The sequence below is a fragment of the Podarcis liolepis genome (assembly GCF_965112155.1).
Source record: "Podarcis liolepis genome assembly, chromosome: 12".
NCBI lineage: Eukaryota > Metazoa > Chordata > Lepidosauria > Squamata > Lacertidae > Podarcis > Podarcis liolepis.
Window position 1 is genome coordinate 23,262,020 of NC_139563.1, and position 12,948 is coordinate 23,274,967.

A 12,948-nucleotide genomic window follows, 5' to 3' on the forward strand; every position below is an offset into this window, starting at 1 on the left:
CAAATCCCCGCAATGGGGTGAGCTCCTGTTGCTCAGTCCCAGCTCCTGCCAACCTAGCAGTTCGAAAGCACGCCAAAAAATGCAAGTATATTAATAGGTACTGCTCCGGCGGGAAGGTAAACGGCATTTCCATGCGCTGCTCCGGTTTCACCAGAAGTGGCTTAGTCATGCTGGCCACATGACCTGGAAAAACTGTCTGCAAAAGTGGACAAACACCGGCTCCCTCGGCCTGTAAAGCGAGATGAGCGCCGTAACTCGAGAGTCGTTCGCGACTGGACTTAACTGTCAGGGGTCCCTTTACCTTTAACCTCAAAGTTGTGGAAACAACTGAAGCCACTGCAGGATTTCAATAGGAAGGTGAAAAGTAATACGTCAGGATTCACCTAACACACTCTGTCAGTGAAAGTCCTTCTCCGACACACATGCACACAAAATTGGCTCTGGGGAGGTCAGGTGGACACCCAGAACAGTGTGGGGACTGTTTGTAATAGCATGACACTGAATTCCACCCATAGCCTTCTGATCAGGCTGTTGCAGCAGAAATGTGTTTCCTACAATCTCTTCCTATGGAAGGGCAATTTAATCAGAATCATCTCAAAGGCTAAACAAGGAAGGCTTATGAATTATGGGTCTCCCTAGCTTTTCCTACCAAGTGCATTACGATTCTGCTCCAAAGATAAAATATAAAAACTACAGCTAGTTGTAGTGCTAGCAAAATGGCAGAGCATGGCACTCAAGTGTCACTACCCCAGATACTTCCCTTGAGACTATGTGGAAGACAGGAATGTTGGCAAGTAGTTGTGCGAAGAGGGGGCTCTGGCAGCTCCTCCTCCTCCTCCTGTAATTCTTTCCCTAGGCCACTGCTCTACATACCATCCCTGCATAGACATATCAGCTGAAGCACACTGAAAACAAACAAAACCAAGTAAGAAAACCCAAGCCACATATTCCAAAAACTCAGACATACCGGTACATAATATCTCAATTTTTATTACAAATTAATATTGGAATGGCTCCTGGTTCTATGTTCATAATTCCCAAAATAAATTTGAATAACTGAATAATTTGGGGTGGAAGAGATAAGACTCACTCTTACTCTAAACATGTAGTGTACATTAGGGTAAAGCGTACATTAGATGTGCATTAAGTCATTTGGAAAGTCCAGCACATAGTCGAAGGAAAGGTCACCAAGTTAACCTAAATACAGACAGCTGAGTGCGAACCAAGAACATAACTGACCCACAGAGCCATTTCCAACTGAGATCAGCAGAGGAAAAGTCTGTAGACTGTGGCATAGGAAGAGACTTCTTTTCCAGCAGTGCTGCCATAACCACTGCAGAGCTTTCATCTCCAACTTCAGTATGATGCGAGTCCCAGCTGTGCTTTACATGTCTGCTTGCCCTTACCTGTTCTCAGGAGAAGAACACTCAGAGGCAGCCCTGTCTCATAGTCGAAGGACAGGCTGTTGTTCTACAGTTCAATCAGTTTGTCACAAAGGTTACCATGAAGCTCACCCTGTGCTATCTTCCCAGTGTCCAGCAATCCTGCACGCTGTCTATATCTCATAGGACAGAACATCGGGTTTTTCACCAACCTGAAAGGGTCACATGAACTCTCAAAAGGCCATCAGACCACAACTATTAAGTCTAGTTTATTTCTTACCAACTACTAGCTCATTACAGAATAACCATACTTAACTGGCTCAGAGAAGCATGTTATGGGGTTTTGTCAAGCTTTTTTTTCAGTAGCAGTAAGCTGCTGTCTTGTTTCCATTTATAGTGTACAGCATATTTGAATTTGAGTAGAGGAAGTATGCCTCCTACCACAATGCCGCTCCCTCCTATGCACGCAGCTGGCAGGCATAGTAAACCTTGTATCTGGTGGCATAAGGGTGGGAAACATAAAGTACAAGAAACCACACAAATACAATCTATTCTGTGTGGCTCAGTTTTCCTTTCCATTGCTATGTAAGATCCCTTTCAAAGCACAGAACCCACAGAACTATGCAAGCCTAATTACATGGAGCCACAGTATTTTGAGAGCTATCTTAGAATAAGAAATGACACCAGAAAACATATTGGCCTAGCAAACATTTCAGCAGTTTCAGGCCTGGTAAATCTAATTTAAGACCAATAGAAAAGGAAACTATGCCAATGAGTTGCCACATGCTGATTTGGGCTTCTTTTGGCAGCTTATGGACTTTGTGGTTCTGTGGGGAGATACCTTTTCTAACGATTCCAGGAGTCATACATTATTTTAGGCATTTGGAAGCATAAGGGGAAATTCCAAGCACACATTTTGGTTGCCTGGGAAAGATTATATTTAGTAACTTCTGTGGTCTTCAGATTGCTATAAAACAAAGTATTTTTTAAACACGACGCTAGAGAAGGCATTTTTAAGCTCTCTCTTTTGTAGACCATCATTTAGTTTGGCTACGACTTCTCCCTTTGCAGTATGACTAGCTGACAAAGACAAATTCGTTTTTTTAGAAAAAAATGTAAATTCATTTTACATCATTCCTTTATTTTTGATAATTGGAATTTTGGAGTTAGTAGATTTTAGTTTCTTTCAATCAAAATTTCAAACTATATTATAGTGTTAATTATCGGTATCATGACATTTTAAATTTATCTTTAAAATTGCAATAAGAATTAACCATGATATATGTTTGTATAACATGCACACAGTTCAATATGTCACAATTAAAAAGCACTATCAAATATACCTTGGTAATATCCAGCTTGGCCAATGGAGTGCTACACCAGTGACCCCCCCCCCCGGGCGCAAGCCTGGGGCTGTGTATATAGAGGTCCTGGGCTGCCCAGACGACAAGACTTGCTGATATGTTCCAAAGGAAAGCAGAACAATATGTTTGGCACCAGCTTGGCTGCCGGAGTTGGCGGAAGGAGGCAAGGCAGTGGGAGGTTTAGGATCAGAGTTTTCCTTCTCCTTGATGGGTTACCTTCCCAGGTTGATGAGACCCATCTGCATCTCACTTCCCTCTATAGCGTGTGCATAAACCACCTTCTTGACCACTGGACCAACTACCAGTTTCATGCGCTTACGCAACCAGATCCAGTCATCACATGCAGGGGAAGTCCTTGATCCACTGAGGGTTGAGACCAATCGGCAACCCTCACCTGATTTAGCGAGCCAGTCAAATCCATTTCCCGGGGTATGGCCACTGTCGCATGCTGGCAGCTTCTAGGAGCCACAGGTGAGAGCTGAGTGCAGGGTGGGGACCAAAGGTGGCCAAACTACTCCAGAAGGAGCACAACATGTCCCCCACCAGAGGTACCATCCCTCCTGCCACACCTCAAATGTGCTCTAAGGGTTTGGAAAGTGTAACTGATGCAGAATGGTGTGGCAAGATTGCTTCCAGGTACACTTTACAAAGATCATGTCATTCCCTTTTTGTTTGATCTCATTGGCTCCCAATTTGTTTCCAGGCACAATTCAAGGAAATAGTTATTCAAGGAAATAGCAACAAGTCCACCATTCCGAATGACTTTGTATACAGAGCTTATGCTTTAGTGGAAGCGGGATGATGGTGTAGATGGGGCAAGAGTGCCCAATTTGACCTATGGAAAAGCTTTTGGGCATGGCAGAATCCCAGGTACAGTTTGTTCCTAGAGTCAGAGTTGGTTTGAGGAGGAAAGGAATCATGGAAAGACTATAAAGATCCATAGCTTCCCAGAGCTGTGGGGTGGAAATCAATCACATTAGTTGCTGTTTAGACCTGTTCAACTCCCTCTCACTGAACCAACAGTAGAGTTTACGCATTCTTAACACCATGCTCAACCAATCAGTCATTTGCTTATTGCAGCAGCCACCATACCCACAACCTGGGGGGAGTTCCTCCCACTGCTACTGGAAATCCAACACTGCCAGTTACCTTATTGGCACCTTGGACCAAAATATAGTAGATTCCATCACTGCCCTGCATACAGAAAAGTCAAGTATTGCAGATATTAAGAAGAAACAATTCAACAATGAATATACCACTCAACAAAGGATGTGCTCTTCTTATAAGACTTTCCCCACCCTCAAGAAAGCATTACAGCCTATTGCTGTGAACCGCCCCGAGAACTATGGATGAAGGGTGGTATACAAATTTAATAAAGTAAAATATCAATACTGCAATAAATAAATATGATGATTTTAAAAGGCAAACTTCTAGCAAATGCCAATAGCAAAAACATACAGCAAAACCATATATAGAGCATGACACCTAAATTAGATATTCAGATGTTATTATGATCAACAGGTCAAAAAGACAAAATACAAAATTGCAGCCTCATTGAAGCAAACTGTTTAAAACCTGACAGTCTAAGAACAAGAAATATGACACCATTCAGATATTTTGCCACCTGCTCTGTAATAAGATCAACTAGGAAGCTGTCATATAAAAGGATATACAATACATTCTCTAAGCTCCTGATAAAAACTACAGTAAAAGAACACATGAGACTGTTTTGGTCTTTGTGTGGTTACATGAACAGCCTCTATCTTTAAATGAAAGCTCTCTAGCAATTCTGCCATCTAAACTCTTTGAAGAATTAATATTAAAATGGTCCAATAAAATACTCTTCTGTACTGAGGCATTGGTATTGACACACCATTATTAGAAGCAGATGAAGCCAGGACCAATGACGTACAGTAGATGTTCCCCTAGCTAATAGATGTAGCTCTTGCCCGCCTATATATTTATTCTCTATTCAACTACTAATTCCAGTGAGAGCAGAAAACAGGAGAAAAACCAACAGCAGTTTTTTTCCACTTAACTCGCTTTTCCAGAAATACACAAAGCAGCACCTGACAGACCAGAGAGTTGGAAGAGGTAAAGGAGCAAATTTGAAGCCAATAATGAATTGAGTATGTCCATGCCAAGCTACTTAATGAGCTAAAACTGACTTCCAAATTAAAAGCAGCACCAGCAACACATTTAGGTATAGTTCTAAGAAAGGAAGACTGAATTCCTTCCAAAGAAAAGTTGAGTCCTGGAAACAAGATTGAGGCTCCAAACAAAATCTGGGTCACAACTTTTTGCAGCCTACATACATATGGTTGCTGGAACAAATTTACTTCCTGTTGTGTAGAAAAATCCAATTAATGTTATTATTGTATGCTTTGCTTTGACCTTTGCTAATTTGTCCTGCACTTCCTAACTGGTAGATTCATGAAACAGGATCCCAAGATACTTATCCATACCCATGGCCGAAGTTTACTTGGCCTTCCCTTTTGGAAAGACCATTAACTTTTGACTTCTCATAGTTAATATTTGTTTCAATAACAATCTGCAATAATTTGCAAGTCATCTAAGTCCCAAGTGGGTTTGCAAGGTTAAAACAGCATCATCTGCATATAATAAAATGTAAACAGCTGAATTATACACATTGGACCATAAATGTCACCTAAAACTCTTAAGAACAAGAATCCATTAAAAAAACAACCCCAAAAACAACAGCTATGAGATGAGAGCAAATCAGCTATGATACTACCATTAATTATAAGAATAAACGGTGACCCAAATGTAAATAGCCATACTTATAAAGCCAGCTAGTTCATCAATCAATGAAAGAAATTGACACAACAAATTTATATGCGCAGTTTCACAGACAAAAGGGAGACCAAGAGGACTTCAAAAGTATCTCCATTCCCCCGCCCAGAAAACCACAGCATCAAAATGTCACTTCAGCATACAAAGACATACCCCAAACACAATATCAACTGGTGGTTAGGCTCTTTCCCCTTCTAAAGGCACCAATTTTCTAGCCAGTGAAATGTAACAGGGAGATCTTAAGTCCTACTGTAAATCCTTAAAGGACTTTCTGGCACATCTAACACAAGGTATTTGCTACTGGACAATTAATTCTTCATTCTATCTGCAGCATCAATATTTTCTTCAGTGCAATACAAAGAGAAGCATTTCACAGCAACAAAGTTTTAAATAAGGAAAAAAATGTTATAGTATCGTTTTGGTTGGTTGCTCTTTCAGTCAGTTTTATTTTGTTCACATACTGCATGTTGTCTTTATACAGTGCAGATCGGCTTGGCAGCTCTTCCAAAGAGCTGGAAATGCTTGTTGAACAAGTGTAGCAAGAAGTTCCCCACCCACGTTTTCATTATGACTTGAAGAAGGATACACACTAAAATGAACAGTTCATTAATGTCTGCTCCTCCACTGCAACACAGCATAGGCTTTTAACTGTAAAACGCGTCTCTCATGTTTGCAATTATGGAAAAATCATTACATTTTCAAAACTTAAATTCATCTATCAAGGGATTTTGAAATTTTGTAAACTGAAATTAAATAAAACAGATTTCTTTGCAATTGCTACTGTTAAGAACAAATAGTTTACTTTAAAAACTGAGCTCTCAGGCTATAATCATTTAAAATGGTTTAGAAACTACCCAACAGACAAGCAGGCTCCAGCAATGTTCTATACAAGGGGACCTGCAAGAACATTTGGCAGTGTGCAGTGCTTCTGTTAAGGCCTCCAGCCAGCCAGCTATGCCCTTTTCCAGGATATTCTATATCCAATTCCTCTCCATCCCCCGTTCTGAATTACTCCTCCTCAAAAAGGCACTCTTCTGTGACCACTGAGCATGCTTAACTGGCAATTGGCTCCTTTTGGATTCTCCCATATGTATGGATGATGCCACAAGGATCTACACTCCAGGAATGAACTCCCTATTAGGTTCTATTATTCTAATGCTGTTAGCTTTAGTAACAGAATATTAAAATATTAAAATATACATACATCAATTTAAAATACAACTGAGTATCACGAATACCCCCCCCCTGCAAAAGTGGAAAAAACTGATTAGTAGTCAATAGCTTGGTGTGACAAATGCACAAGTATATTCAAACTGCCAAGAAAGGTGGGGAGAATGTAACTAGAATCCCAAGATAAAAATTTCCTCATATTATGTATGACCTAGAGACATGGTGAGGGAAGCAAAACCATGAGCCTTGGTCAATAATCTTGAGAAAGCCTCTAATTGTTGGCCTTCTACCCACTTATAAGATGGGAATGTCAACACACAGCTACTGTGCCTCTTTCTGCATCATTAGGATAATTAGGGTTATCTATGGCTGGGAGCCAAAGAGCCCTTGTGCGTATCTAAGGCACTTGCACACATGGACAGGGCAATCCTAACCATAAGAAATAAATTATATTGAATTCAATGGAGGTTACTCCCATTGGGATTAGGATTGCAGCCTAAATATTTGAGAAGAGAGTTTCCACTGTGCAAATTTCTCCCATCCAACCAGTGTGTCTAGTTCTCAGGCTGGCCTACACACAGGCCCTTTGTATTTCTTGCTCTGAGTCTGAAGGAAACAGTTTTTGGTTGTTGAATGGGGAGGGGGAAGGATTGTATTCTTTTGTTTTAGTGTGTTGACTCATTGTTTGCAGTTTTTATTCTGAGTAGAGGTCTCAAAAGTTGGAAGTGGCCCAGGCCTCTCTACACCTCTGAGAGGACCTGTCCAGAAGTACTAATGAAAGAGGAGTCTATTATGCCAGTCACTTTCCCTCCTCTGACTCAGAGAGCTCCAACTCAGAAGTCTTAACAGAACCACAGACTCTCCCAATCTGTCACGGCAGGCTGGATGAGGCACTTTGTCTCACTTAAGGTGAAACTAGCAACTCAGATAGAGCTGCAGCTTCAATTAAGTCTGAAAATCTGCCATTCTCAGGCAACATTTAATCTCTACTGTTATGGAGTCTCTAGCCTGAGTTTTGCATTGAGTTATGAATCTTGAAACCCTTGCATTGCCATAACCCAGAGACTTTACCCTGCCTTGACTTCTTACTCTGGTGGCCTAAACCGGATTTTTTGCCTTGATTCAGAACCCCTGTACTCTCAAAGCTATTGCCTGGAACAGAACTGGCACCCTCACTTTCACTATGTCTGTCTGCAGAAACATACTACTTGTTAGTTGCAGATTGGATTAAAGTGAATCTAATTTAAAAGTATGTTAGCCACATTCTTTTCCACTATAGGATCATTCTACCTACAACAAATCTATGGGCAGCTTATCACTACAGAAGTCATATTTATGACTGATACAACTTGAAACTACTCAGATTGACTGGAATTTTATAGATTTATTTATTTGCTAATTACATTTTATGAAAAACAATTTCAGGATTGTGCCCCATCCCACATCACCGGCAAGAAGCTGAGCCAAGTTCAATGTATACCTTTCTGAATCCTAGCAAATATGGCCAAGTTGGAAAAGCAGAGACGTTTCCCCAACAAATAGTTCACAAAACAAGGGAACACTGAACATAGGCTTGGAATATCCAGACGGAGTCTACTCTCCTCTTATGGAGGTTTGAGTTATATCTGCTGCTTTAGTTCTATGCAATGGAAAACAAATAACTTAAAGCAATTATAAATTTGGTATTGTGAGCCAAAAATTTGCAAGTATTCACTTACCAACACTGAATCAACCTTCTTCCCTAAACTATCTAAAATCAAAGTATAAGAAGAACAAGTCAACAGGGATGCAATTAGTCTTTAGTGATTTATTTTTTACAATTTACTGAGATTACAAATTTCCATATGAATGATAATAGCATCTTGTATGTAATTACAATGCAGAAAAGATTGCAAGTACCACCAAAAGATCAGCCAACAACTTCTAGCTAGCTTTCTTCAACAGAAGTGAAATGGGTACATGAAAGATTGCAATAATAAGATATGCAGAAACTGATATTTTTAAGAACTAGTATGCTACTCGTATAGTCAAATGAAAACCAGCTTCACTATTATATGACAAAATCTATAATAAAATCAATTGCATGCAAGAAACCCTACTCTAATCCCCTTTCCCCGCAACTTGAAACAAGGACACTGGTAGAATGAAATGTAAGGAACAAAAAGGATAGTTCCTCCACTAGGTCTTGTTATCGCTGAATCAACATGCACACAGTATTAATATAGTTGTTTCACACACTGAAGAAACCAAACATCCTCATACATTTAATGATTACTGATTAAACATTTCGAAGGTGCTAACACAATAAAAGCAGATGTGTTATGTAACAGATCCACTTACTTTTTTCTCTTTCTCATGGTGCTTATCCTGAGAGTGAGAGGAAGAATCACTTAAACTTTGATCATATGACCTATTAGATGCCCGTTTGCTCTTTTTCTAAAAAGAGAAAATATATATACATACATATATATATATATATATTCATGAAATGAATATACGTAAAAGCCATCTACACCATGTCTGACAAGCACCTTATCAATCAAAACACAAATGCACAACTCCAGAGCTAACCAAAACACTCATAATCTACACAGTTCTGAAGAGTATGAAAAGACAAGAATAAAAAGCCTGCTATCTTCACTGCCACTATTTGTAAAGGTACCTTTAATAAAGTCAGTATCATAAGATTAAAAGCATTATTTTGCTGAATTTGCATATATTAAGACATGCTTATGTGAAGCAAACTCTTTCTGGCTTAAATAAACAGCACCTATTAGTAGTTCCCAGCCTAAAGAATTAGCAACTTCTATTCATTTGCTCATTGAAGCTGACAGTTAAACAGCTAAAGAGCAGCTGCTTCAGAATCAACCTATTTCAGAATCAACAGTATTTCTAGGTAATCATACCTTTAAAAAAGTAGAGTCAATCCAAGTATTAAAACATTTCCCAAGAAGCAGAATTTATATTAGACTTGTATTTTTTTATTATCTATGCAATATTTATTTGCATAGTGCTTAAAAATAACAAATAAATGTTTCAACAACTGTAGCCTCAATAATCCTCAATATAATTCTGGCACATTACTTACTTGTACTTTTATAGTGCTGAAGAAAGTAATGCACAATTCAATTTTTTTCATGCATTAAAAACCAGAAAATGCAAGTTTGAGTACACTGGAGAATTCTGCAACCATTCAATGAATGCTCTCTTTCTTACTTGGGTAACACATTTTTCCGTGGACTTTCTGCCAGGCATGAATTTTATTGTTTCAAGGTATCATGTCACTGACTGAAGAAAAGTGGGGATTTATAAAATACTGCAGAACAACAGGTGTTTAAATATATGAATTGAAAGTTCATGGGGAAAACTGTGTCTTTCATTATTAGAAGCCCAACCACTTAAAAAGCCCAATCCTGTACTTTTTCAGGCATCATTCCATAACAAGGAAAGCCACAGAAATTTGAAAAATTGTAATGATTCTACGGCGACTACTGATCTATACAGAGGTTATTAGAGCTACAAGTGCAAAGATGTCTGAGGCAGATAGTGCTGCTAAGAAATGAAGTTTTACATCTAATAGATCACTTGGTCTGGGTGGCATTCACTTGCGAGTTCTCAAAGAACTCAAATGTGAAATTGTTGATATTCTAACAAAAAAATGTAACTTGTCCCTGAGAACTAGAAAGCAGCCAGTGTGCACCAATTTCTAAAAAGGGAACTGGGAGAATCCTGGAAATTACAGGCCAAATAGCTTAACGCTTATCCCAAGAAAAATGGTGGAAAGAACTGTCAAAGACAAAATAATGACGCATATAGAAGAACAAGCCTTGCTGAAGCAGAGCCAACATGGCTTCTGCAATGGCAAGTCCCGTCTTACTAATCTGTTATGGGTCTTTGTGGGAGATAGGAAGCATACAGATAATGTGTACATGGACTCTCAAAAAACCCTGGCTCCCGACCAAGCTTAACAGTCATGGAATAAAAGGAGAGGTCCTCTTGTGCATCAGGAATAAATGGCAGTTGTAGAAAGTGGAGGCCCCCTGGAATCCGTATTGGAACCTGTGCCTCTTTATTCGTTCATAAACAATTTAGAATTAGGAGTGAGCAGTGATGTGGCCATGTTTGCTGATAATACAAAATTGTTCAGGGATATTAAAACAAACTGAGTGAATGGGCAGAAAAATGGCAATAGTAATTCAATGTAAACAAGTATAATGTTTCGCATGTTGGTACAAAAGAAATCTTACACACACACACACACACGCACATGATCCTGAGGTCTGAGCTGGCAGCAAGTGACCAGGAAAGAGACCTTGAGATTATAATGAATAGCTCAATTAAAATGTTGACCTGGTGGGCAACAGCTGTGAAAACTGCAAATTCCATACTAGGGATCATTAGGAAAGGAATGGAAAATAAAACTGCCAATATCATACTGCCGTTATACAAGTCTATGGCATGACCACGTTTGGAATACTGTGTACAGCTCTGGTTGCTTCACTTCAAAAAGTGTATTCAAGAGTTAGAAAAGTTTCAGAAAACTGTGACCAAAAGGATCAAGGGGTTGGAAAAACTCCCCTATGAGGAAGTTGCAACATTTTGGACTTTTTAAATCATAGGAAAGGTGAGAAAGAGGTGACATGATAGAAATTTATAAAATTATGCATGGCATGGAGGAAATGGAAAAAAGGTTTTTCTCCCTCTTTCATAACACTAACACTAAACACATTACACTAAAACTTGTAGCCATCCAACACAAAAACTTGTAGCATTCCAATGAATGTTGGAAATTTTGGGGCAGTTAAAAGAAAGTGCAATGCGTAGTTAAACTATGGAACTTACTTCCACAGTAAGCAGAGATGGCCACCAACTTGGATGGCTTTAAAAGGGGAGTAGACAAATTAATGGACAATACAGCTATCAGTGACTAGTAGTCATGATGACAATGGTCTGCCTCCACAGTCAGAGGCAGCCATGCTTCTGAATACCAGCTTCTGGAAACGACAGCAGAGGAAAGTGCTCTTGTGTTCAGGTCCTGTTTGCAGGCAGCCCATAAGCATATGGCTGGACTAGACAGGTCTCTGCCTTGATCCAACAGGGCTTTCCTTATATTCTCAAAGAGAATAGGTGGTTGTACTTTCATGCCCCTGGATCTGCATGACAACTGCTCATCAGATAATTATGTTTGCATAGGAGTCTATGTGCATAAAGTCTAACACAAGTCAGCCCTATGTACCACAAAACTGAAATTTACAAGTTGCACATTTTAGGTTGTGGCTGTGTACACCAAAATGCAAACAAAACATCCAAAATTTGACTGCTGAGTGGGCTGGGGACAGAAAGGGTCCAATCCCCTTACTATAGACAAAACATTTAAAAATGCACATATTACATCAGAAGCCATACTGTCAGCTCCACTGCATGATCTCAGACATGCAGGTTTATAGAGTCTTGGCTGTGCCATTAGTAAACTGTGAGATATTAACATCAGCACTCATTTTACATAGATAAACTTATTTTCTATCAATGCAAGTACAGTAGTCAAATGCAAACAACTGAATAAGTGGAGTTATTCCTGCTTATGTGGAATTTGAAACCTTAACTCCACTTTGATCAGAGATCCTTATAAAATATTAAGGCTTTCAAGGAGGAGAAAAGAACAGAATAAAATCCTAATCCCTAGTACTAGTGTTCAAGTAAAGCCAAGTAGCCAAGGCAATTCCAGTTATAGTTGTTTCTAGCATTTACTGATAGCAGAATAAACAGTCCTCCTGCTGATACTAGCGCTACAGGGAGGCAAGCAATTCTGAGCTGCCATTCCAATCCAGAAGACATGAAGACATCTATGTGCAAAACAATGAAATGAAAGCAAGATGACTAAATCCACATGGCAAAGCATGGAAAAATCCAGGAAAAGAAAGTGGGGAGTCAGGAGGGTTTACAGTAGCAGCAAATGAAGATCAGAAGGGAAAGGAAAGGAAACTTTTACAGAACTTAAGTGTGTCCTGGGAAGGGGAGGGACTGAGCAAGGATAAATATCAGGCATCTTACTGAGGGTCCATTGCCTGTAAGATCTGAGAAATACCAAATTCAGGTCTAACACTTTAATATGCTAGAGTGGGGAAAACCTGTATACACAGCAGAATCCTCACTAGTCAGCTCTTAAGTATATATAGCTTATGAATAAGTTAAATCAGATTCATTCCACATCTCTGGAT

The 12,948-nt window shown here is 39.4% G+C and overlaps 1 protein-coding gene across 10 annotated transcripts in view; it reads right to left on the reverse strand.

The window, feature by feature from the left end:
- The window catches only part of MLLT10 (MLLT10 histone lysine methyltransferase DOT1L cofactor), a 101,777-nt gene that overhangs the window by 58,826 nt on the left and 30,003 nt on the right, over nucleotides 1–12,948 (reverse strand). For 4 of the 10 annotated variants that reach the window (XM_083467392.1, XM_083467390.1, XM_083467388.1 and 1 more), the window contains one exon: nucleotides 9,071–9,166. The exons of 5 other annotated variants lie outside the window; for them this stretch is intronic. In XM_083467392.1, the coding sequence (XP_083323518.1) occupies nucleotides 9,071–9,166 (96 nt within the window). Of the gene's footprint in view, nucleotides 1–8,448; nucleotides 8,481–9,070; nucleotides 9,167–12,948 lie in introns of all 10 variants that reach the window. One more of the 10 variants, XM_083467389.1, reaches the window with a different exon arrangement.